General features: G+C 49.3%; 6 protein-coding genes across 6 annotated transcripts; 3 read left to right on the top strand and 3 right to left on the bottom strand.

Moving 5' to 3' along the window:
* Positions 1–390: 390 nt before the first annotated feature.
* N7471_004302 (DNA-binding ATPase) lies at positions 391–6,310 on the bottom strand (the record flags this gene model as incomplete). The annotated part of the gene is made up of 4 exons (XM_057277021.1): positions 391–685; positions 757–6,159; positions 6,226–6,243; positions 6,300–6,310. The coding sequence occupies 4 exons, from the start codon at positions 6,308–6,310 to the stop codon at positions 391–393; spliced, it is 5,727 nt and encodes a 1,908-aa protein (XP_057136631.1).
* A 1,128-nt stretch (positions 6,311–7,438) lies between these two features.
* N7471_004301 (uncharacterized protein) lies at positions 7,439–8,271 on the bottom strand (the record flags this gene model as incomplete). Its single annotated transcript, XM_057277020.1, has 3 exons — positions 7,439–7,753; positions 7,835–7,971; positions 8,103–8,271. 3 exons carry the CDS (start codon positions 8,269–8,271, stop codon positions 7,607–7,609), a joined length of 453 nt encoding a protein of 150 aa, XP_057136630.1. The 3' UTR covers positions 7,439–7,606.
* Positions 8,272–8,322: 51 nt separating this feature from the next.
* N7471_004300 (secretory pathway Sec39 family protein) lies at positions 8,323–11,331 on the top strand (the record flags this gene model as incomplete). Its single annotated transcript, XM_057277019.1, has 3 exons — positions 8,323–9,850; positions 9,902–10,058; positions 10,113–11,331. 3 exons carry the CDS (start codon positions 8,323–8,325, stop codon positions 11,212–11,214), a joined length of 2,787 nt encoding a protein of 928 aa, XP_057136629.1. The 3' UTR covers positions 11,215–11,331.
* Positions 11,332–12,207: 876 nt separating this feature from the next.
* On the bottom strand, positions 12,208–13,806 carry N7471_004299 (uncharacterized protein; the record flags this gene model as incomplete). Its single annotated transcript, XM_057277018.1, has 4 exons — positions 12,208–12,277; positions 12,331–12,700; positions 12,756–13,047; positions 13,117–13,806. The coding sequence occupies 4 exons, from the start codon at positions 13,804–13,806 to the stop codon at positions 12,208–12,210; spliced, it is 1,422 nt and encodes a 473-aa protein (XP_057136628.1).
* Positions 13,807–18,475: 4,669 nt separating this feature from the next.
* N7471_004298 (GPI anchored serine-rich protein) lies at positions 18,476–19,129 on the top strand (the record flags this gene model as incomplete). Its single annotated transcript, XM_057277017.1, has 1 exon — positions 18,476–19,129. One exon carries the CDS (start codon positions 18,476–18,478, stop codon positions 19,127–19,129), a length of 654 nt encoding a protein of 217 aa, XP_057136627.1.
* A 2,215-nt stretch (positions 19,130–21,344) lies between these two features.
* N7471_004297 (uncharacterized protein) lies at positions 21,345–22,127 on the top strand (the record flags this gene model as incomplete). Its single annotated transcript, XM_057277016.1, has 1 exon — positions 21,345–22,127. One exon carries the CDS (start codon positions 21,345–21,347, stop codon positions 22,125–22,127), a length of 783 nt encoding a protein of 260 aa, XP_057136626.1.
* Between the last annotated feature and the right edge of the window lie 802 nt (positions 22,128–22,929).

Here is a 22,929-nt window from a genome sequence, read left to right as displayed (position 1 = left end):
TTAGACTCTCCATCCATTGTGGGGAGAGATCAAAGAAACTAGCAATACATGAAGGGTTCGAAGCAGAATAGAAAGAAGAACGAGCAGAAATCAGAGGGCCTTCCCAGTGGTAGAACAAATACTAAATAAGCGATTATGCTCCGGTCTGCCGTGCAGACAAGAGCCTCCATGGTATCGGATGGAGAATGGTACAGTGACATTAAGCATGACAATCATTTGGGGGTTGTGAGGATATGGGGAGGTTTCGAGGAGGGTCGAGTCGAAGAGGTGGTAAAATGTGAATCAAACGCAGGGGAACGAGGTATGCATCTGAGATGCAAGCAAAGCGAGGTAGACATCGAGCCTAGGTTGGAGTAAGGTTCAAATCGGGGATGGGTGGCGCAGTATGTATCAGTTCTTCATGGTTTCCAGGAAAGAATCCAGGTTGTATTCTTCCTGGTACTGACGGTCATCCCAGAGCTCGCCCAGATCGTCTAGCCAGCCCTTCTTGCCCTTCTCCTTGACCTCGCCGTCAATATCAACCATATCGACTTCGTTGCCGGCTGTATCGCTTGGCTTCTCGGCTGTGTCTGCCGTTTCGCTGAGATTGAACAGGTCAAGCAGTTGGTCTGTGTCCATTGTTCCGAGCCCGGCGTTCTGTTGATTGACCACGGTGGAGGCGACGTCGATCTTGAATCGTTGCAAGCTGTGGTGGGGTTCATGTTAGTCTCTGTGCATCTGCGGGGTTCGTGTGGATGTGGAATAATAATGACTTACTTCAGGATCTTCTCCTCCAGGGTACCTCGCGTGATCAAACGGTACACGTTGACAACCTTCTTTTGACCGATACGATGGGCACGATCCATAGCCTGGATATCTTTCTGCGGGTTCCAGTCGTGCTCCACGAAAATGACGGTGTCTGCACCCGTAAGGTTAAGACCCAATCCACCAACACTGGTGGTCAAGAGTAAGACGTCATAACTGGGGTCGGTGTTGAATCGGTTAACGATATCCTGGCGCTTAGTTGCTTCCACACCTCCATCCAGGCGAAGGTATTGAACGGATGGGAGGAGTTTCTTAAGGACATCGTTCTGTACAATGTCCAGCATCTCCTTCATCTGACAGAACACAAGGGCGCGGTGGGGGCTGACATAGCTTGCGCCTGTATCCAGTTCACCCTCTGCTGTGTGGTCAAGGCCAATGCCGCAATCCACCAGCAAATCTTTCAAAGCGTTTAGCTTGGGCGCGTGGGTAAGATCTCTGATGTTCGACCGCTTGGCAGTCAGGAAGGTTTGCACCTCGTTGTACTGCTTGTGGCCTTCCTTGACAACCAAGGCAGGAGAGTTACACAGACGTCGCATGTATTGAAGCGCCTGGAAGATATGCTCTTTATCGCCTCGGTCTGCGCTGCCCACCTTGTCTGCCAACTCCTTCTGCTCCTTCTTGGAGAAGTCCTCAAACAGTTTCTTCTGCAGTTCACTCGGATCGCAGTAGTAGTTCTGAATAATCTTGGGAGGGAGGTCATTCAAGACTTCCTCTTTCAGACGACGGAGTAGGAATGGCAGGACCTGCTTGTGCAGTGCCTCGATTGCTAAAGCACCTGCCTCTTGTTCCTTGGAAGAGGATTTGCTGAAACGGCTCGCTGCAATGGGCTTGGCAAACCGATCCAAGAAGACCTTCTCTGTTCCCAAGAAACCGGGCATCAAGAAGTCAAACAGCGACCACAGTTCGAGAACGTTGTTCTGGATTGGAGTACCAGACAAGATCAGACGGTGGTTGCTGGCTAACTTTTTAACTGAAGACGTGATCTTGGCCTTGGGGTTCTTGATAAGATGACCCTCGTCGAGTACGCAGTAGTTGAAGTTGATAGGGCAGAGAATATCGTTGTCATTGCGGCAAACATCGTAGGAAGTTACAATGACATCTGTGGTAGCCAGCAGGGGCTGAAGTCGCGTCCGTTCAGCGGGAGGGCCGACATATGCAATGCAACTGAGGAATGGAGCATACTGCTTGACTTCCTGCTGCCAATGTCCAGAAAGAGAAGGTGGACAGACAATCAAAGAAGGCAATTTTCGAGAGTCTGTCGATTGACTCTTGGCGAACTCCTCCGCTCGCATATGGTGGTCACTTGCCACGATGCAAATGGTCTGCAGGGTCTTGCCAAGACCCATATCGTCACAAAGAATACCATGGAGATTGTAGCGGTTGAGGAAAGCAAGCCAGTTGACACCATCCTGCTGGTAAGGTCGGAGCTCAGCCTTGATCGCGACTGGAATTTCGAATGGCTCGACTTTACGCACGTCCAGCATCTGGGACATGAACTTCCTCTCTCGATCACGGCCCTCGAGCAACTCTTCTGAGAAGCCAGGAGGGTCGGGGATACCGGCCTCCAGGGGAACCAGTTTGACAAGGGTGGCAAACGATGTTGTTGCTAGAAGACGCACATCGTTGTCGGAGTCGCTCATACGGCCAAGGACAGGAACTACCAGGAAGATGACATAGGGGAGGATTCCATCTTCCATGACATGGATCAAATGATAGATGCACTCAATCGCACCCTGGCGGTGATTGACATCCAACCCATTGTTGATAATTGGTAAGACCTTTTCAACCAGCATCGTCATGCCCTTGACGGTGATGACACTACAAATTGTAGCGAAACATTTGGCGGCTGCGTAGCGAATGACAGAAAGTCGGCACTGCAAACCCTTGGCGATAATCGGCATAAGGTCGATAACCCATTCGTGGAGACCCGGATCGAACTTCGGCAACAGAGCCCGCAATGTGGACAGACCATCCACAATTTCTTGGCCAAGTTCATTCGCTGGGTCGGTGATGTCCTCGGGAAGTTCATCTTCTGCCAAAGCATCTCTCAATGGCCGTTCAACCAATTTTGCGAGATTCGGAACCTTCTCCAAAAGCTCGGCACCGAACTTGACTGCCAGCTGCTCCAGCGCATCCTTAGCACCCCGACGCATAATCCGTGCCTCTCTTGCCTCCCTTTCGAATTTGGCCGCGTCTGGATGGTCGCGTCGGTCTTCTTCTTTGCGTAGCGATAAGATTGTTTTCTCCAATTGCACATTGTGCGGGAATTCGGGCGTCTCAGAAGTGTCCACACAGCAATATTTGACCAAGTTTCCAATGATTTTGTCCACTGGTCCACGCTTCGTGGAGGCTGTGTAATGTTCGATGAGCCCTGCCACTGCTGTCGCAGAGCGCTGCTGAAGTTCTACATTCTCCTCTTTTTTGATACTGTCCATCATGCCCTTGATGATGTGGCCAGGTTTCTTGGGGATATCCCGCAACGCGACCAGGGCACCAGCAGTGGCAGCTAGAACACGCATGTCCCGCTGTTCTCTCATCAGTCGTGCTTCTTCAACGGCGGATTGTGCAGTGGTACGAGTGTCATTCAATACTTGGGTAGCAGTGATTCGTTGGGCCGGTGTGAGGTTTTTCTTCAGTCGATCAAAGTCAGGACCAACGATCTTCTCAGCGTCCGCTAAGGAAAATGCATTAGGCCCGGCTTCCGAGTCTCCCTGAACGACCACAGCCAAGGTTGGTAGCCGAGAAGGTGCCACATGCGCATGATCCCGGAAAGTATTCAACAATGAATGGCACTGGGAGCGCGCGACATGAAGGTAGCACGCGATGTCCGCATACCAGGATGGGCGCTCGCCTTCGAGAATTGGTCGAAGACGGTCACACAGAGACGAGCGATATTTGCTCTCTGGTCCGGATTGGCGAGCATACTCTTCCATGACCATGGCCGAGGCAAGCTGCGTTGTGGAAGCAGAAACATTAAGACCATCCAAAATTGCCGGCCAAAGGCTTGGTAGTTCATTCTTGTCCCAGAAAGATATCAGCTCGCCTAACGCCTTCGCGGCGTAAATCTTGGATCTCAACATGGTGTCTGCACCAACGAGGTCGATATCACCGGAAAGCATGTGTCCGTCCACGTTGTGAGCTGAGGGCGGAGGCGGTTCTTTTTCTTTCTTCTCCGATTTGCGCCTCCGTCCCACCTTGACCTCAGCCCCACCCGGAACAGAAGCAGGGGGAGAGCCTTTGGACGGAGTGGGAGCCGGCAGAGCGGCGGAGAATGGCAGACCAGACGGTTTAATAAAGAGCGAGGCGTTCATGGGGATGGGGTACCGGGGAACGCCGAAAGCGCCCAGAGTCAGAGTAACAAGAGGCTGGATGGAGTCCGATAACTCCTCTTCGGATTTGAACGAACCGCGCAGCTCAACAACGTTGAGGAGTTCAGACCACACTTGGCCAGACAATTTCAAAACACCCTCGTTGCGCTCCACGAGAAGGTTTTGGAAAATCAAGCGCAACGCCTTGCCATCTACCCAATCTGTGGTGCCCTCGCCCTCCAGCTTCAAGAATGTCATGAGAGCCCGAAGGACAGCCGAGCGAACGCTGGTGATGGTATGGCGGAGGAATGGGTAGAGGCGGGGGACAAGTTTGCCAAATGACGCTTCCGGGTCATCTGCAGCGTTAGCCTTCATAGCATCCAGAACTTGAGAGAATGTGCACAGCTTGGCCAAAAGGTCCATCACAGATCCTGTACTGGCACTAAGATCGTCCTGCAGATTAGAGAGACAGTCCCAGACGATGTTCATCAAAGGGCCAAGAGTGCCAGTCCGGGATGACACAAACTCCTCTGCAATGGGAACAAGTGTAGCTGCGCTAACAGCCCTGACATCATCATCATAATCAGCGAGGCCTTTCATGACAGCTTCCAGGACGCCATCCATCATGTTGGAATCATTGACAAGCAAGTCCTTTCGAACTGCGACGAGGTATCGCAGCCCGATCATACCACCATGGCAGACCTCCCATACGGGACGATCCAATCCCAGGTCGGTCTGCATTATGATCCGGTATAGGCATCGGTAGACCGCTCGGACTGAGTTCGGGTGTAGGTGTGAGAGAAGAGCACCGAGAGTCTGGCCCACGGTTTCGCGAATTGGGGCAACCACATTATCTGAAATGTAATCACCAAATCGGTCAAGCATCAGAACGCAGAGTAGACGACATGAGAGGTCATCCAGCCACCGGCGGTTGAGTGCATCGTTTTCTGTGCGACTTTTTCCATCCAGGCGGCCAGCTGCCACACCCTGAACCCTGATGACTTCACGCAGGGCCATTGCGGCACCATGTCGAACTTCCCAGTTGGAATCAAAGATGTCCATAGTTAGGAATTCACACATGTGTTCCAGAGGCCATCCTGCACCCTGCTCCACAATATCTGGCTGGATATGGGGTCGCTCTGGAGCGGCAGCTCCTTTGAATTCAGTAACAAGCTTAGAATCATCATCTTCTTCAGTGCGTTCTAAGGAAAAGTAATCGGGTTTTGTCTCGCCGTTCTGATCATCTCCGTTCTCTTCTTTGACGGGATAGGGAGTTGTGGCCACAGGGGTTGTGGCAATATCGGACTGTCGACGAGAAGACAGATCCACGACACGGACTTTGTTGGCCCCCATCTTGGCATTCTGCTTGTTTTTCCGCTTGAGCTGATTGAGCTGTCGCTTGCTCAGCCCCCCGTCCTCCTTCGTCGCACTTTCAATGGGCGAGGAGGGCCGGCGGGAGTGAGCTTCATGCAGACTGTTATGATGAGAGATTGGCAGAATAATCGGCTCATGCTTTGGGGCAGGAGTTACCACTTTAGGAGCCAATTCGATATCCTCGATCAAGTCTTCTTCGAGGTATTCACCTTCAAGACCCAGCCGCGAAGTCAAAGTCTTCTTTTGGTGCTGTAGGCGTGCAGCTGGTTCCATGGACGCGAGGGAGTACTCATACTCCTTGCCCGCACTGCCGAGCAGCCGCTTACCGTATTTTAATACGGAAGGGATGTCCAAGGTGTCGAGTTTGAGGAAATCATCGGCCAGGATTGGCTCTTCAGATTTGACCTCGGACTTGATCTCGACATCATCTTCGTCTGCTGCAGACTTGATCTGGAGTCCATCGTCCTCGTTTGGATCATAAATATCTGCGTTAGAGACAATCAATCCAATAGCTTTGGCAGAAGCTGTCCTTGTGTCCCAGGACTTGGATCTGAGGTAAGGCAGGATGCGCCCGAGTAGATTAAACAGTTCATCTGGATGCTGTTTCTGCACATCTGCAAGCTGCTGAGCAGCAGTATTACGAATCAACTGAGTACTGCCCGTCTCGAGTAGCCTGTATTGTCATTGGTCAGTCGTCAGTCGTTTCACGTGATTGCAGGCATTTGGTCGGAATACTCACGTGACGAGGCGATCGAGTCTGTATTATATTAGCTTCACGTGACATGCGCGTGGTGATTGGTTGAAGGGACTTACCGGGAAGCCATCGCGGGTCTTCACTTTTCTCCCGACTATGCGGCACAATTTGAATAAGGGAAAAAAAAAGAGAACACCACAAAGAAAAGAGCAATTGCGCGCGACGAAGCGCGCAATTAGGGTGGAAAGACCTCGATATGAAAAACAAAGACCAAACGCCCAACACCTCAAGCCGCGATGCTGAGTCAGCGGGGGGATTTAGATTTAGTACACAAGAGCGAGGGTCGAGGTCACGCAGCCGGGTTTATATCATTGGGGGTGTCTGCCCGGCGCGCTGGTCCATGTTTGGGTCACTCCGCCTAGGCCGTTTGTGGTTTAGCGCGGGCGGTGGGCTTCCACTCACAGCGCGCCGATTTTTTTTTCTGCTGCTGAACGGATCACGTGAGTCCATGAAACGCGTTTGATGACATAGAGCATTTAAATTAATCAAAAATACCTAGTTCAATGTATTGAAGCTGTTGTGATGGAGCGAAATTCTGTGAATAATTCAAGTAAAGGGTTATTTGAGAATTTGTTCAAGCTTGGAAGGAAGGAGGGAACAATGCCAAGACATGCCAGATGGCCTCTTCAAAGTTTAAGGAAATCACGAATGATCAGCGGTGCATGTACATTGATGTAGGTGATGGTTTTATGATATTTTGAAAGATAGGTGATTAGATCTCGGTGCAAGTAGTGATGCTTTTTTATACTTATACTAGAAGTATAAGGTGTCAGTCGAATTTTGTTGCTGTCCAAATGCATCGATCGATCCGCCGAACTATATATGTATCCGCTATATAGATTCCCATATCCAACAATCTTTTTTCCTTCGTGCAGTATTTTCTTACTTTTTCCCCTCGAGCCGAGCACATAATCTATGCATACGGGTTTAGATATTGGTTACAAAGACAGTTATGGCCGTATGGTGTCATACAGTTTTCAAAGTATGATTTTCGAAGTATATAAAGAGAAAGCCAGCGATACAAAGAACCCCGGGTTAAGCGGCTAGGCGCGTGGGACTGGTAATTCGACCTCTTTCCCTCTGCCCAATCAAAATCCATGCTTATTTTGTCAATTAGACTTCTGAGATCGGATATATCTCGTCCTACATGGCAGCATCTGCCAATTCCGAAATCCATTGTGGATCAAGCACATCGAAATTAAGGATAAAGCACTGTTTGTCGTTGAATTGGAGTATCATTTCGCACCGACAGACCTGAAAGCCAACCAGTTGAGCGTTTCTATACAGTCACAGGCTCCGGGCAAAAGTCCCGGGGCGGAAACACGGAATCACACGCATTGAAAAAGAATAAGCACATCCTTCCCATTCACCGTTGGCTCAGCACATTGGCTGCCTGCTCTTCCTTTCCCAGTAGACCCAAGCTCCGGATTTGCTCAGCCTTAGGGGCATTCTCTCGCGGGTGTGCGGCCTCGGCCTTGCGATAGGCAGCTTGCATCTTCATAGTGCGGAGAGCCTGTTGTTCCAATTTCCCATTATCAGACCGAGGTCCATTTCAAGTGTGCAGGTATCTCGATCGAACGGGGATTGCCCTTACCTCTTTCCGGTGGTGAAGGCACTCGTAGTAGTCGTCCAGGGCCGGCACGCACTTCTTCTTGCCGCTCGCACCATCGCCCGAGTTCACCACGTAGCAACCAAGAACCTCTTGCCAGAAGGGGTAGCAGCGACCAGGACCTAGAAAAAGCCATAGAACGTTAGCCGGTTTTATTCGCGGGGCAAGGAACTGCGTGCGCAAGTTGTGATCCGAGGACATGTCGGCGCGGACCCAAGCAGGTTCCCTAGGGATGGGGAAAATTAGCACATACCGCCGTTGTTACCGTAACCGGAAGCCATTTTGATGCGTAGAAGAAGGTAATTGAGTAAGTGGTAGGCACAGAGACCGCGAAAAAGGTAGTGATGAAGTGCCGGCAGATGCGACTCTTCCCTTTCGTTTCCGACTTGGTCTGTGCGCCCCGCCGTATGCAACATGGCCATCACCAACTATGAGGCCACCTCACTCGACTGCCTCGTCTCTTTAGCTTGATCATGGCTCTCGAAGAGCTGTCCGATGCACATGCTATACTACTAGCTACACAACTCTGCGCAGGTGGTAATGTGGCGGACTTGCCTATTCTACAGGCCCGGTTTCCCCATTGTTTTCCGTTGGAACGCCTCCTGCGCATCATCTTGACCTTTCTCCCAGAGAGCACAGAGCCCTCTCAGTATACCCCGGTGATACAAGAGCTAGCAAATAGCTCTAATCTGCCATCTGACCGACCGATCAATACCTCTGCCGTCCAGGACTTGTCCGAATCGCTCGCAAGAAAGCGCGTGCGGAAGCTTCATTTACGGCCACTACAACGCCCTGACGAGGAAGACGAGATAGCTTCAGCAGATCCTTTGACCAAATTCCTTATCCACCGGGCACATCTGATTGACTCGGAAACAGCGCTCCAGCCTCTCATCCTCGATCTTATCATCCCGTTCTACGAGCACTCGCCAATCATTCAAACATGGCTAATATCGAGCCTATTACCATTACTCCGACTGAACTATGAATTCTACGCCCATCGAGACGAAACTATATCTCTTGAGATCCTGGAGTCTATGGACGATCAAACCGCGGTCAACATTCTCCTGTCTTTGATGAGCCCCGAAGAAAGCAACATGGACTTGGTCAACAACCTCAGGGGTCTGATTGGACCTTGGCTCTATGGTGGTAATCGGTCAAAACGTCGAAGGCTTAACGAAGCAGCTCAGCAGAGTTCGGTTTCTTTCATTGAAGGCTCCGAGAAACCTCAAGCAACCGAGTTGGCTGGATGGGAACACGTGAATGAATGGCTACTGTCGCGGAGTCTTGTAGACCGCGACAGCGTTGTGAGCGCCTTCACCCACTGGGATGGACCATCAGATGTGGACTTGGGGGGATATGACAATGCTGGCACGCAATTGTCCGAAGAGCAGACGAGAGATTTACAGGTTCGATACGGCCAGTCCGGTCTTGCTGTGGTGTATGCCCATGCAGACTCATCGATGGCTATGCTGGAGGGCTCGTTCCAGGTCCTGACGAGGGTCGCCAAGCTCCTCGATCTTGAAGACAGCTCGTACCTCACTCCTGATTCAGAACTGCCATCTGTGCACTATGATACCGAGTCAATCTCCTCGACATCCCGCGCGTCTCTATTGCAGAACTCCCTTTTGAGACGAACGAACCATCTTACAAAACCATCGCCCCCATCAATCTCGTTCCTTAGCGCTTTACTTATCTCCCTCCGTATACTGACCGAACTTGGTCATCTGGTTCCTTGTCGGGTTGCGGCAAATATGTGTCTTCACAGTACCGAGGAAATGCAATTGGCCGAACTCAAAAGTGTTGTGAATTCTACTGTGAAGCAACCAAATTCAAACCAAGACTGGTCTATGGTTCGACAACGATTGCTTTGGCTTCGAGATTGGCAGGCGGAACAGTCCGATAACGCCTGGGATGAACCTTCACCATACCATGGACTTTTCTGGCGGATCCCGCGCGACACGGTTGAAACGGAGATCTTGAAGGCGCTGCTGGCAGCTAAAGGTAATGTGACCCAAATTTACTCTTCGTTGTCAATACTGATGTTGTTTCTAGAGTATGAATTGGCCATCGATATATACACCAACTCTAAACCAGCGCCACTCAATCCTGCCCAAGTGGAAGCTGCGGTTCAAGAAGCCATATTCACAGCCTATGATAATGCAAGCAACGGAAATCGAACCAGGGGCGGAATGAAGAGAGCTTATGACATGTAAGTGGTGCTACTAAAAGTTGATGCATGGACTCAACACTGACAGTAATTTAGCTTACAATCATTCACATCACACTTCCCGGAGTCTGTTGTATTCAAACAGATCCACGCCCTCATCGCCGCAACACACGCACTCTCATACTATTCGCTGACCCTGCAACACGGTGTTCCATTCCAGCCTGTTAGCATTCGCGTCCATCACGACCCCATCCTCTTGATTGAGAAAGTACTTGAGCAAAACGCAAAAAGCTACACCAAACTAGACGATCTTCTCTCTATCGGACGAAACCTAGTAGCCGCAGGCGTTCCCACGCAAGCGGCACCACACGAAGCTGAAGACGAGCCGACTCACCATAAACCCCCAAAGGAGCACGCCCTCCTCACTGCAGAACGCCGCATCACCTCCCTAGCAATTGCCTCCGCTCTATCCTCCAACGACTTCGGCACAGCCTACTCCTACATTCTAACCCGACTAACACCACCGTCCCTCCTCTCAACCTCCTCCCCCCTCCTAAACACCACCTCGGTCCCTGACGACATCACCTGGCGTGCCGTCTACAATGCAGGTCGCTACCGCGCCACAACACCAACCCACCCACCGCCAACCCTCCAATCCCAAATCTCGCATCTCTCCCAGAGAATGGAACTCCTCTCCCTCGCCCTCGTCCTCGTCCCATCCCCAGACCCACTCCCGGAAATCCTCGGTGCCTGGCGTCGTTGCGATGAAGAACTCACCTCGCTGCGTGCGCGTGAGCAGCAAGAAGAAGACCTTTGGGACAGAAAAGGCGATACACTGACCTCTGTCCCGGGAGGATTCGGGCCCTCGGACTCAGAGCGCGACGCCTTTGATATGGAGCAGCAACGGGCCGCGCGCCGTGCGCGCGCAGCAATGCCGAACTCTCATCGTCACGAGGCGCCCATGGGTCTATTTGAGGTTGCTCGTGGCGCGGCTTTGGCGCTGCATAAGAATGCTTTCCCGTTGAGGGGCGCAGCTGATGGTTCGGCGCCGCTTGCTCCTCGGGATGATGATCGGCCGCTGTCGCCGGATAGTGAGGGTCGTGTTAGGAAGAGGGATATGGTTAGCAATATGATGACTGGGGGCTTGGTTAGTGGGATTGGTTGGGTTCTTGGCGCTGATCCGGTGAGCAAGAAGTAGGGGAGGCAGGGACGATATGGGGTTATGGAAGGTTGGAATTCCTTACAGTTGCTTCTGTGGTTGATGAGGATGCGTATCGAGGCATGTGCTGTATGTAACACTTATGATAACAATGAGACCTTTTTTTCTTAGAAGCATAAGGACTGGTTGTTAAAAAAAAATAGCTGTTATAAAGCCATAGCATAGTTGGTTGTATATATAGTTGTAAGAACCTACCAACCCTCGAAGTCTCTGATTAATACATATCTTCTACTATGACGCGGACGGTCTTAAATGGGCAAGTCCAGACGTATATTCTTGTACCCGTATACATAACCAAATTCGAAGACAAGATGCAATGGTATTAAGTGCCTATGTATGTCCCAAAGGAAGTCTCCAAAGCATTGCAACACTCCCGCATCCAGTGCAAAGCAAGAAATAGACCCAAAATATAACCCTAAAGCGGACTAAAGAAAGCGAGCTGTACACTAAAAACGAAAACACGATATACGAAGATGGAGGATATGTCCAGGCTCGAAATGTGACAGAAAAGGACCAAAGCAAAAGGAGAGAGACCAGTCCATCATAAGGAGATGAGGGAAACAGTGAGAACCGAAGGGCAAAAAGGATCGAAGGGTATGCGATGCATGGAGAATGTCAGGCCATCAAGGATCGTAGGAGGTGAAGCGTAGCCGATGAGATTCGTGTCGAAGAAAAAAAGGAAAAAGCATTTGCTGATGATAAGGGGGTATGAGAGTAATGTCGAGCCCCGCGAGTTCCGGCCCGGGGGAGCCAGCGGAAAGCACAAAACGCAGATGGATACGAAGTAGAGTCGTGAGAAACGGGTTTGAGTTGTTGACAGCCAGGTCAATCCTTGGGGTCCAGCCACTCATACTCAAAATAAATGCAGCAAAGCAGTAAAGCACCATCAAAACAAGGGTCCTTGGGGACTTGTTTACTCTTTCCAATCCCACACCTGCCTTATAAAGTTGGCCATGTTGACCTTCTTGTTTCTCATATCCTGCACCCATGGATGTTCCAGCATCCGCCAGGGTGTCGCACGTCGAGGGGGTCTTTTTCCAAGCTGGTGATCGAGTTAGCATGAAAAAACGAGGATCACAAAGACAAAGTACATACCAGCATTCGATGAAGTATTTGAAGTTGTCCGACCAGCGAATGCCATTTTGTGGCTCATCCTTCAGCTTGGGGATTGGCTGGCGGACAATATAAGTTAGGAGATCTATAAGCCCTGCACGGGGTTGCATCTCAGTCCCGTCAGCAGGGAAGGGGAATCGGTGCTGCGCGACTTCCAGTAAAGTCACACCGAGAGACCAAACGTCGGATGTAATGGTGTATGATTGACCAGTAATGCGCTCGGGGGCCATATAGTAGGAAGTGCCAATGAAGGTGTTGGCGTCGCCCTTGGTACCGAATTCACCGCTGACACCAAAGTCGCAGAGTTTGACCTTGCCATCACGGCACAAGAGAATATTCGATGGTTTAATATCTAGAAAACATTAGCTACCCATGGTCAATGGGTACCGGGGGATAATGGTTCGTACCTCGATGAATGATCTTTCGGCTGTGGAGATAGGTCAACCCATTCAAGACACCTTCTGCGACCTTGCCAAGGACCTTCTCTCCAGTGCGACCTCCAAGCTTTTTGACCTCTTTGTAGATACTGTCCAGGCTTCCACCTTCACAGAACTCCATGGCGATAGAAATGGTGCCGGTGGATTTATCCATGAAAGCACCGTAGTAGCGACAGATGTGGTGCGAAGCGCAGTCTTTGTTGAAGTTAAGCTCACGAACAATTTGTTTCTTGACATCAGGGTTGGGGTCCGTAGTAATGATCTAAGACGGGACGTTAGCCTCCACCGCCGAGCGCAAGTATGCAAAAGTTGACCAGCCAAAGCAACGCACCTTCAATGCAAAAACGGTCTTTCCTTCCTTGAGTCGGCATCGGGTGACAGCTCCGCCAGCACCCTCTCCCAGACTTCCCAGTTCAACGATCATATTTTGTTCACTGGCCGCGTGCCAGCCTTCATCATCGAGATCATCCACATCAAGGGGCCGGCCCTTCTCAAGACTCAATTTGTCTAGATCGGGGAGGAGGCCGTTCACATTGTTTTCACGGTCTCCGTTCTCGCGATCTGAGTACACTGAACTAATGGCCGAAGACGGATCTGACGAGCCATCCGGCTGTCGGAGGCCCATGGCGAAATTGATCGTCGAATATGAAGGGTTTGAAGAGGCTGGTCCGTTGGTCTGGATTTGTAGACTGGGCGGACCTCCGCCTCCTAGACCATTTGTACTCAGTGGGGGCGGGGCTGGTCGACCGTTCGGCATGAGGGTTGGCTGGGATACATTCTGCTGACTGCCCATAGGAGTTGCGAGGTGCAGTCGTGGGGGTGCTGGTCGACCCGATGGGCGAGGCTGAGGTTGGGGTTGGGTTTGGATTTGAGGTACTTGGGCGGGGGCGGGATTGCCATTGACGGGTTTGGCGCTAGGTGAGGGGGGGATGCCTAACGTGAGCTTCGGGGCTCGTGGGCTGCCGTTATTGTTGCGAGCACCAGGAACTGGCGGACGAAGGAGTGGAACAGGGGACGACATGGCGAGATTGTTTTGCCTTTCGCCAGGCAAGAACAACTCGTTCGGATCTGCGAGAGTAGCCACAGTGTCGACCTTGGACCAGTCCGCCTTAGGAAGTCCTGCGGGGGAAAGACGGATTGGAGTGAACAGAAAATATATGAAAGGCAGAGCAGAAGTAGAAGTAAAGGCAAAGGCAAAGACAGAAGTAGAGGCAGAAGCAGAAGCAGAAGTAGCAGAGATAAGGTAGAGAACAAACGAGTGGAGTTGGAAGTTACCGAGAGATGCGGCAGGTGACCTGTTACTCCACCATATAAGAAATAGAGGAGTCCTTCGTACTTCTTACAGAATATATATAATATATCAAGTAAACTGGGATCTAGTTCAAACGTTTGTAGGACTTGAAAACTCTCTTCTCTAGAGAATATTAATAGAGCGACACAGCCGACAACAGAGGTCGGGCTGTGGTGGGGCCCCTTATGTTTCAGAAAGCGCCTGAGCTGAAACATATGTCTACAACGTAGAAGATACAATTAGATGTCTTAATTTTTTTGGTGTTGAAGTTGTCTATTCTGATATTCTGATTCTTTTTTGCTACTATGATTATATTCCGGGAAATCAACAGAGAATTTTCCAAAGTACCATGGTTCATGTTTTCTCCCCTTTTTCGATTTGTTATATCGGTGTAGGTATACACATTTACCTACACTATATGTAGCTAGAGGTGGTCAAACTAAACTAAAACTAAACTAAAACTAAACATTAGATCTCTACGAAGTATAACTTTCAAACGTTCTTGTAAACTTACGTTGTTGCCTTGGAGCCGCAATTAATGGGCACACTTACAGGCAAGCTGTGGCGTCGACATCATTGCCAGCACATTCAAGCCTGTTCCCCGCCTGGAGACGACCTATCACAGGCCGTAGATGTTTATCCGGCTGTACAGCCCTACAGAAGTACCGACTTTTTGCAATCTATCTAATGTGCTATATGATGCAATCTCCAGTTATATCCAGTTATATTGCGAGGGCCAATATGTCAAAAAAAAACTAGATTAACTACCTGTAGATATGTCATTGAGGGGCTAATCCAGGGCTAAATCCAGTCTAATTCCAAGGCTAAGATTCTATCCCTTGGAAAGGTGTGGCTTAGCCCGAATCTGTGGCCACGCAATGAGACTCGATGATGACATGGGCGGGCCCGGAATCCCTGGTCGATCCGCACCAGTAGCATTTCAGTGTCACTGTTCCCCCCGAAATTTGAGCGTTAAAAAAACATCCGTTCCTATCGCGTTCAATTCAATGGTGATTTAAATTAGACCTGATTCTTGCCGGGAGAGCCGATGCCAAGTCCTACAGATGAGGTCAATCGTACAATAATATAAATAGCACAGTAGCCCCATTGTGGATATCACAAATTGGATTCATTTGAGACAAGGGTCTGGTAAATCTCGATCTAATTTTGATCTTAATGAGGTCCAGGAAGCTCGAAAATGCAGATAGAATGGTTTTTATACATATTACGCACAGCATAGACTATATCGGCAGTGGAATAATAGTTGATATTGAATAATGCCTGAGTTAGCGAATATAGAAATAATATCATGAAAATATTTGACTAAATCGTGCGCATGTCTTCAAAAAGCTTGTTTATACTAATAATCCCGTTAGTGCATTCCCAGTCATCAATTAAAAGCAAAATTGAGCCATAACCGAGAACCTCGCTGTTTGATGAAATGGGAGACCCAGCCCAGCTTCGGTCCTCCCTGGTCCTTCAAGCATGACCATACTGACAATACAACCAATTAAAGGCCATGGCAATCACCGATCCATGATCATTGAGAGATTTTTAACGCCACATTTGAAAGACAGCACGCAGAGCAGCCAACTTTTCCGATCCTTTCAAAACAGGCTATATTGTATGAGCTTCCACAGGTGTTGTCTTGAATTACACGGTACCACTGAGCCCATTGTGGTACGAAAAAATAATGTCTCCGCAGCGTAACTACAAAGTATGTTGTATATCTGGACTCCGTGCGGAGTATTATTATTCGATAGGCATAAACTCAACGAGTTTATTATTCTTGTCAGTGCCGCTCGCTTGTGTCATCAGCGCTAAAAATGACGCGTCGATGCTGATCGGTCGGATTGGGTGACAGATAGGTGATAGTTGATGACGATCACATGAAATCGGATTCTGCAGTGTTGACTAGGCGATGTGATGGGGTAGCAGGTGAGGACAGTCTCGCATCAACACGGAATTAATACCTTGGATGGGCGCTAAGGGCATAATTGTACAACTACTCCGTAGATATGTCAGTGCTTTGTGACAGGGAACAAGCCCAGATGGAATTAGTCATATCAAGGTTCTACTGAGAAGTAGAAAGTCGACTGGAATGTCAAGCACGAATCTCTCGACTTGGCAGATGTGATATCCGTCTCTTGCTCATGGCCCCGGGCAATGCCCAGGAAATGTCAAGAGATGTGAGGAGGGTAGGATGGTATTTCCAAGCGCTCCCAGAATGCGATATGAGGGGTGAGTTAAGGCGAAAGCCCCCTCCCCTGAACATCAGAGACTCGGAAGTCAAATGAGGAAGGTCACGGGCATCCCACGCGATAGGCGAGGATGAACTTTGGAAAAGTCCAGATCCACTCAAATCATTATCCCACGAACACCCCTATCATTGACGGTACGACCGAACGGTGTGCTATATATATCAAACACACACCACCAATAATCATATCCCACAAAGCTAATTGTAGCTAAAGATAGTACCAAAGATGAGTATGGGGTTGATAAGGGTACGACTATACCATACAAAGCACGTTGGAATAGAATATAGGCCCGATCTATTGAGAAAGGGGTCATGAAGCGCAAGAATTTAATAGCGGCATGTGGAGTCTGGGGGCGCCACGAGGGAAACCGCTTGGTGAGAATAACCCCTATCATGGAGTCGGGAGAACGAATTGGGCCAAAGTCAAAAGACATAAGACCCGAACTAAACGATCATTGGCTAAACAACATACAACATACATCGTATCCTGGACTACAACATAGACTGCCCAGGTGTACACTGACTTTTGCTCTGGCGGTCGAACCGCTTCGAAAGTCCGATCCAAGGTCTCGGCTCAGGAACAGGATGAAGATCGACACGCTTTGATGCTGCAGGTTCCAACCACATTGTAGTACTCATATGTTAACCTATTTCAGGGTACGTATTTCGTACAAGCAGATACAAAAAGTAACGACTGTGCAGCTCGGGTGGTGTAACGGACTCAAAATTACTGCATATGTGCCATGTCAGGGACACCCAATCATACGGCCAGACCCCGATATTAGTTTCTCAATTTGCGCTTGGGCATCCCACATTGCCTAGCCCAGGGGCACGAGATGCAAGCATCGTCAAGCACTATACCCGGAAGTAAAACAATGCGGTCTAGCCGTTATGGTGTGAAGCGAGACCTGTCCGTTGCGGGGGCAATTCGCTGTAACTTAAGTAGTGGCGTTGTTTCCGGGTTTATCAGCTTAGCCTTATTGAAATTGGCCGGGTTTTTAATATTTCAGCTGTTACACGATGAGAATAATAGTAAGAAGCGGCAGTTCTCCTATGCCAGGATACATGGTCAGCATACAAAACAAGTCTCAGACGACGATATACTCAGTGCCCCGGAGGACACAGTACAGTCCCATAAATTGTGATCCACAGAAATCGGATGTACGTTGTAATAATAGTTCAAAGGTACTACTAATGTAAAGGCAGTACGGAGTAATTAATAATCCCAAGGGTGTCTCGGCGTTTCGCTCCAACAAAGAAATAGAGGGTTTGGGTTCCATGTTAAGATGAACCTCCGGAGTAAGAACCAATCCCATTTCGCAAGTAAAGTGCACATCATCGTGGATTCGTCCTTACACAATACGTTCTCTTGGCGAAATAAATGGCGGGCTGTTCAGGGGTAAGTGGAGATGAGAAGAGACCCACGGGGAAATGCCAACAACTGGGACCGCCAGGAACGGGTAGTGGATCGGCGATGCGGTCTGAAACATCAAGACTAGAAAGAAAGAAAAACAAAACATGTTTGAGAGGAAGAGAAGGTATTGTAGAGTAGTATTGCAGTTCAACTCTTGCTATGGAGTACGGAGTATGTGCATCTGCTTCAGTATAAGAATTTATATGTACTCTGTAAGGGTCAATGTCTCCAAAGTCCAGGCGATCGTCATAAGTTAACGCTAGAAACACTAGCGGGTCAAAATTACCAGCCAACCTGGTAATGAGAAACATGCCCCCTGACATCGATCCAATCATAGAAATGAGTAAATGAAGGCTGTGCGAGGGTCAAGTTCCGAATACATGGCAGGTTGCGGTGTGGGTTAGTGGCGGATTAAGTACCTAGTACAACTCGGTCTTTGTTCTTTTCCCCTTTTTTTAGGGCCAAAATGGGTCAAAACAACGGAGAAAGCAAGTGGCTGATCTCGACACTAATCTCCCCGTTCATACAAAGGCCCCCTGCCTCCCCCGTGCGGTTTCTGTTTCTTTCTTCTCTCCAAGTACATTCTTCGCAAAGCATCCAGTCACTCTCTCTCGACTTCGGTCTTCCACTCTTTAAAACCAAACTCACTCTCTTTCAAAAGCTACGCTTTTTATATATACCTTTTTGAACATCACTTTTTACGTTTTTCGTACATAACATTCAAAATGCGTTTCACCACTGCCACTATCGCCTTCTTCGCTGGCCTTGCCATTGCCGCCCCCGGTGCCGACCAGACCGTCTACGAGACCGATGAGGTGACCATCACCTCTTGTGCTCCTACTGTCACCGACTGCCCCGGCAACCCCGGTGCCGGCGTTGAGCCCACTGGCAGCACCACCCCCTCCAGCGTTCCCGCCGCTGTCACCACCCCCGCTGGTGAGGCCTCCTCCGAGACCCCCGCCCCGTCCGCTGAGACCCCCGCCTGGTCTTCCGAGACCCCTGCCTGGTCCTCCGTTCCCACCTGGGCTCCCTCCAGCGCTTCCTCCAGCGCTCCTAGCGCTCCCTCCAGCGCCCCCAGTGCTCCCGCTTCCAGTGCTCCCGCCCCCGTGGTCTCCTCCAGCGTGATCGCCATCACCACCTGCGTGCCCACCGTCATCTACTCCACCGTGCCCGTTTCCGCCAGCACCCCCGCTAGCAGCAGCGTCCCCCACGGCCCTACCGGCGGTGTCCCCCACGTTCCCTCCAGCAGCAAGGGTGTTGCCACCAGCACTGCCTCCGTCTCCCCTGCTACCTCCTCCCCCGCCTTCAACGGTGGCGCTACTCTCAGCGGCTCCCTCGGCTTCGCCGGTGCCGCCGCCGTTGCCGCCTTCTTCCTGTAAATGACTCCTTCCGGGTTTCTGATGCACTGCTACACCTATTTGGATCCATTGGGTCTAACCCTGGCGTACTCCCTGCGTCAAACTGGAGTGGTTGATTAGAGGTGATGCAAGAAGAGGATTGTGTTATTTAGGGTTTCTGGTGATTTACTATTAACAATTGTTGCTTTCTGACTGGATATGTCTATCCCTTTTTTGCTTTTTTGATATACATATTCCTTTTTATTTCTTCTCGGGCTCTCCTGGATAGCTTCGGAGTTGTGCGAAGCTCGCTTGGTAGCTTGAGCACGACCTTAATGTAAACCATGACAGCTTTTCACATTCTCCCTCTCCAGCGCCTGTAGCCTATTTGGAATGTATCCTCACTTTTCCACTTTTCATAATTCCATAATCTGTTTTAGCACTATCCGTATCAACATGTTCCTTGTGAAATCTCACATTGGAGTCTATCTTAGCAGTGTTGATCATTGTACGGAGTACGGAGTAGGGAAGTGATTATTTGGTAGAAAACTATCGAATATTGGTTTTATCCCTGCCCCTGACTCCACGTGTGACCTCGAATCTTGTACTTCCTAGGGCTGAATATGTCACGACTTACAACTGTAAAGCCAACTGGGTGGCTGGATTTTGAAATTCAAACCCAACTGCTTAATCCAGCCAACTGCTGTCGGTGCTGACCGCAATTTCACGCTTGAATTTGAACTGCTGTGAATCTCACAATCGCAACCTCCTCCGTGGTTTAAATCAACTTTACGGGTACTGAGGATATATAACTATATACTGTTGTCTTAAGTACACACTGGGCTCAAATTAGCATCTAATCCACATAAACACGCCGGTCAAGGGGGTACTTTACGCATGTTTCTCTTAATGGCGATTATTGTGTCTCGCTAATCAATAGTTCCCTCGATCTCCCTAGGCATTCTTTGTAGTTTGTTGTCATGGATGAGTCTGCTATAGTGACTCCTTCTCAACCCTTGCGAGCTCGGTGTCTTCTGCATAGAGTATGTAGTACAATATAAACAACTACAACATCATTATGTTATATATGAAATATTCGACCTTTTTACCGCCTATCTTCTATATATTGCGGCTAATTCTTCGTATCCTTCTAGCCACGGCACCAATAAGCGGGGTTGGATATCTAAAGAAAATACATATAAAGAATTATCTGAGGAGACATCTAAAAAGACTGCGGGGCACTAAGATAAACACGACAAGGCTGCATAAGCGGCCGACTATTCTTGTACTATGTAGGTACACATGAGTATAAAAGCTGTACAGAGTAAACGATTGATAGCTAAAAATAGGGTGCCCCACTATTCGTGAGCGCAGTGACTGAATCGGAAATCGGCTTGTTCATTGAGGATCAAGTGGCTTCTCACCCTCGAATCGTGTTTCTGAGTGTCACTCAGACACTTACAGTCAAGCAAAGGAAAGAAGAAAAGAATCAAAGCAGTGCATGATGCCCACGATTATTCTCAGACCTCAACACATATCGTACCCGAGCCCTGAATACGGGGATTGTGGACCTACGCCCCTTCTCATTGCACTATACAAACTTTGGATTCATCTCGGCAGACTTGGCTTTCGTACAGGCCCCGTTTCTGCTACTTTACTAAGATACATTGGAGAGCTCGAACATACCTAGTAAGTTGAGACTAGTGAGAATGAGAAAATGCATAACCCCTTGTGTGGATGCATTTGGACCCCAAATTGTATTCCGAGCAACTAATCAATTTTGGGATTGTGGTGGGTTTGTTCATATTCTTTGTTTTATCCTTGTGGGACTCCATGACCATTGTCCTGAAAAGGAGCGGTACAATTTCGCATTCAGGTAATTGATTTTCAGTGATGACTTCGGGATGCCCGATGGACAAGCACAATAAAAAGATCATCGGTGTTTTTTTTTAGCCCTAAGAGCATCCTTCCCACTGCCCTGCCTATGAATCTGCCTTTAATTTGCTCCTTCTTTGTGCATACCCTGCATAGTATGTGTTATATTCCCTTCTCTGGGGAAGAGTGGATGCACTTTTAGACCTATTCGCCCTAGGGAGGACCCTTTTATTCCAAGTACTCTATTCTCGCATTGGATACGAGCCCTCCGTGACGGTCCACTATTATTGAACCCCCAAACTGTACATAGTTCGTGTCTAAAGATAGTATATCAAGCCATATGATATATGACCTACTTGTCGGAATCCCATTCCACCGCATAATGCTTTTCTGTTTATTCCAGCGACGAGCTTCCGAACCTCCCGAACCACCCTCCGATCTCGACTATCCTCTTATGGATCTCTCATCTCTCGAGGGCGCGCCGATGGTCAATCCGAAATTCATTGTTCCGCCAGATACGACGACTCCTCGTATTGATACAGACTCGCGTGCTTCTATTCAATATTTGCTCTCGAAACCTCTGCCACCGAGACCTGCTTCAACGGACCCTATCTCGCCAACACAGCATTGTAATGGACTACAGGACCGGCCACGTAACCGGTCTACAATCGATGGCAATCTAAGGCGGGCTTCGGTCCGCAGACGTACGAGCAGTCCGCTGGACGAACTGTCTCCCAACTACGATCCGCAATATGAATACGAGGTGCCCCAACGTATACAACGCATCCCACGTCCTCCCGTACGACCACGGAGCTGTGCACCCCTCACTTGGCTCGAAGATGAAAAGAAATGGATCGTTGGAGAAATATATATGCCCCGCACACATAATTCTCGGCCCCAAGATGATACAGCGTCTTCTCGATCACCAGTCTCACCAATTTCGCCCGTTTCACCAATTACACCATGGCAGGACATATTTCAACGTCTTGACGAGCACATCGACTACAATAATCGTCTCTGTCGGGAGAATCTGCTGAGCCAGCCCCCGCCCTATGAGGGACACAGATTTAGTCAAACACATGACACGGCTTTAGGAGATGATCGGGTTTCCAACTGGGTTGCAACTGCTCGAAGGATGCACGAGGATCGGCGGAATTGGGGGTGATTGGACGTGATACCGCTTTACTTGGTTAGCGTTATACCTTTTGTGATATGTCATGGGAATATATTGATTCGGGGCCCGCCTCGCACATCCCTGAATGATGCCAAATAGATAGGCATTGAGCGACGCAGTTTTGACTTTCCTTTGAAACAGTTCTCTGTAGAAGAACCTGAGCACCGCTTATAGAGATAGGGGTGATAACATCCATCTGGCTTGATCTCAGACTGTCTGACTCTTGGATTAGCTGATTTCTCTCAATGGCTCAGGGGTATCATGATTTCAAATTATAAAAGCTGTATTTCACATATGTAGCCTTACTAATTTGCGTTCTTTCTCTCGCCTGTTCCGAGAGTATAAAGGGCCCCTCCAAAAAGAATCTCCCACCGTGCTCTCCCGTCACGGCGGCTTTTCGTTCTAGATGAAGGCAACCAACCCATCTTCTTGACTCGACACCACGAGCGATTCTTTCGTCTTTTGTCACAAGATGACAAAGCAGAAGGACAATAATACCCAGCCCTTTTGACTGGAGTCGGAGCTCCATCTCGATATCCTATACATTGATCGAGCATTTATTGGGGCTTCGTCTTTTGTGCACATTGCTATATACCTAATGAGGGGACGTTTGATGGCGGATGGTGCCCCGTCAGCCGTTAACGAGCTCGCCTGTTATTGGTTCCTCTTAATATTGGCTTTTAGATCAATGTTGGCGGAAATGCACTACCGGGAACGGAACAGGGGTCCTCAATGGGCCCATCTCCACTATCAATTTGAGCAATATCAAATTCATTTCAATCTAAGAGAGACT

The sequence above is a fragment of the Penicillium samsonianum genome, assembly GCF_028829775.1.
Source record: "Penicillium samsonianum strain IBT 33392 chromosome Unknown utg000003l_segment0_segment0, whole genome shotgun sequence".
In the NCBI taxonomy this organism is placed as follows: domain Eukaryota; kingdom Fungi; phylum Ascomycota; class Eurotiomycetes; order Eurotiales; family Aspergillaceae; genus Penicillium; species Penicillium samsonianum.
This window is presented reverse-complemented; position numbering and strand designations above follow the sequence as displayed.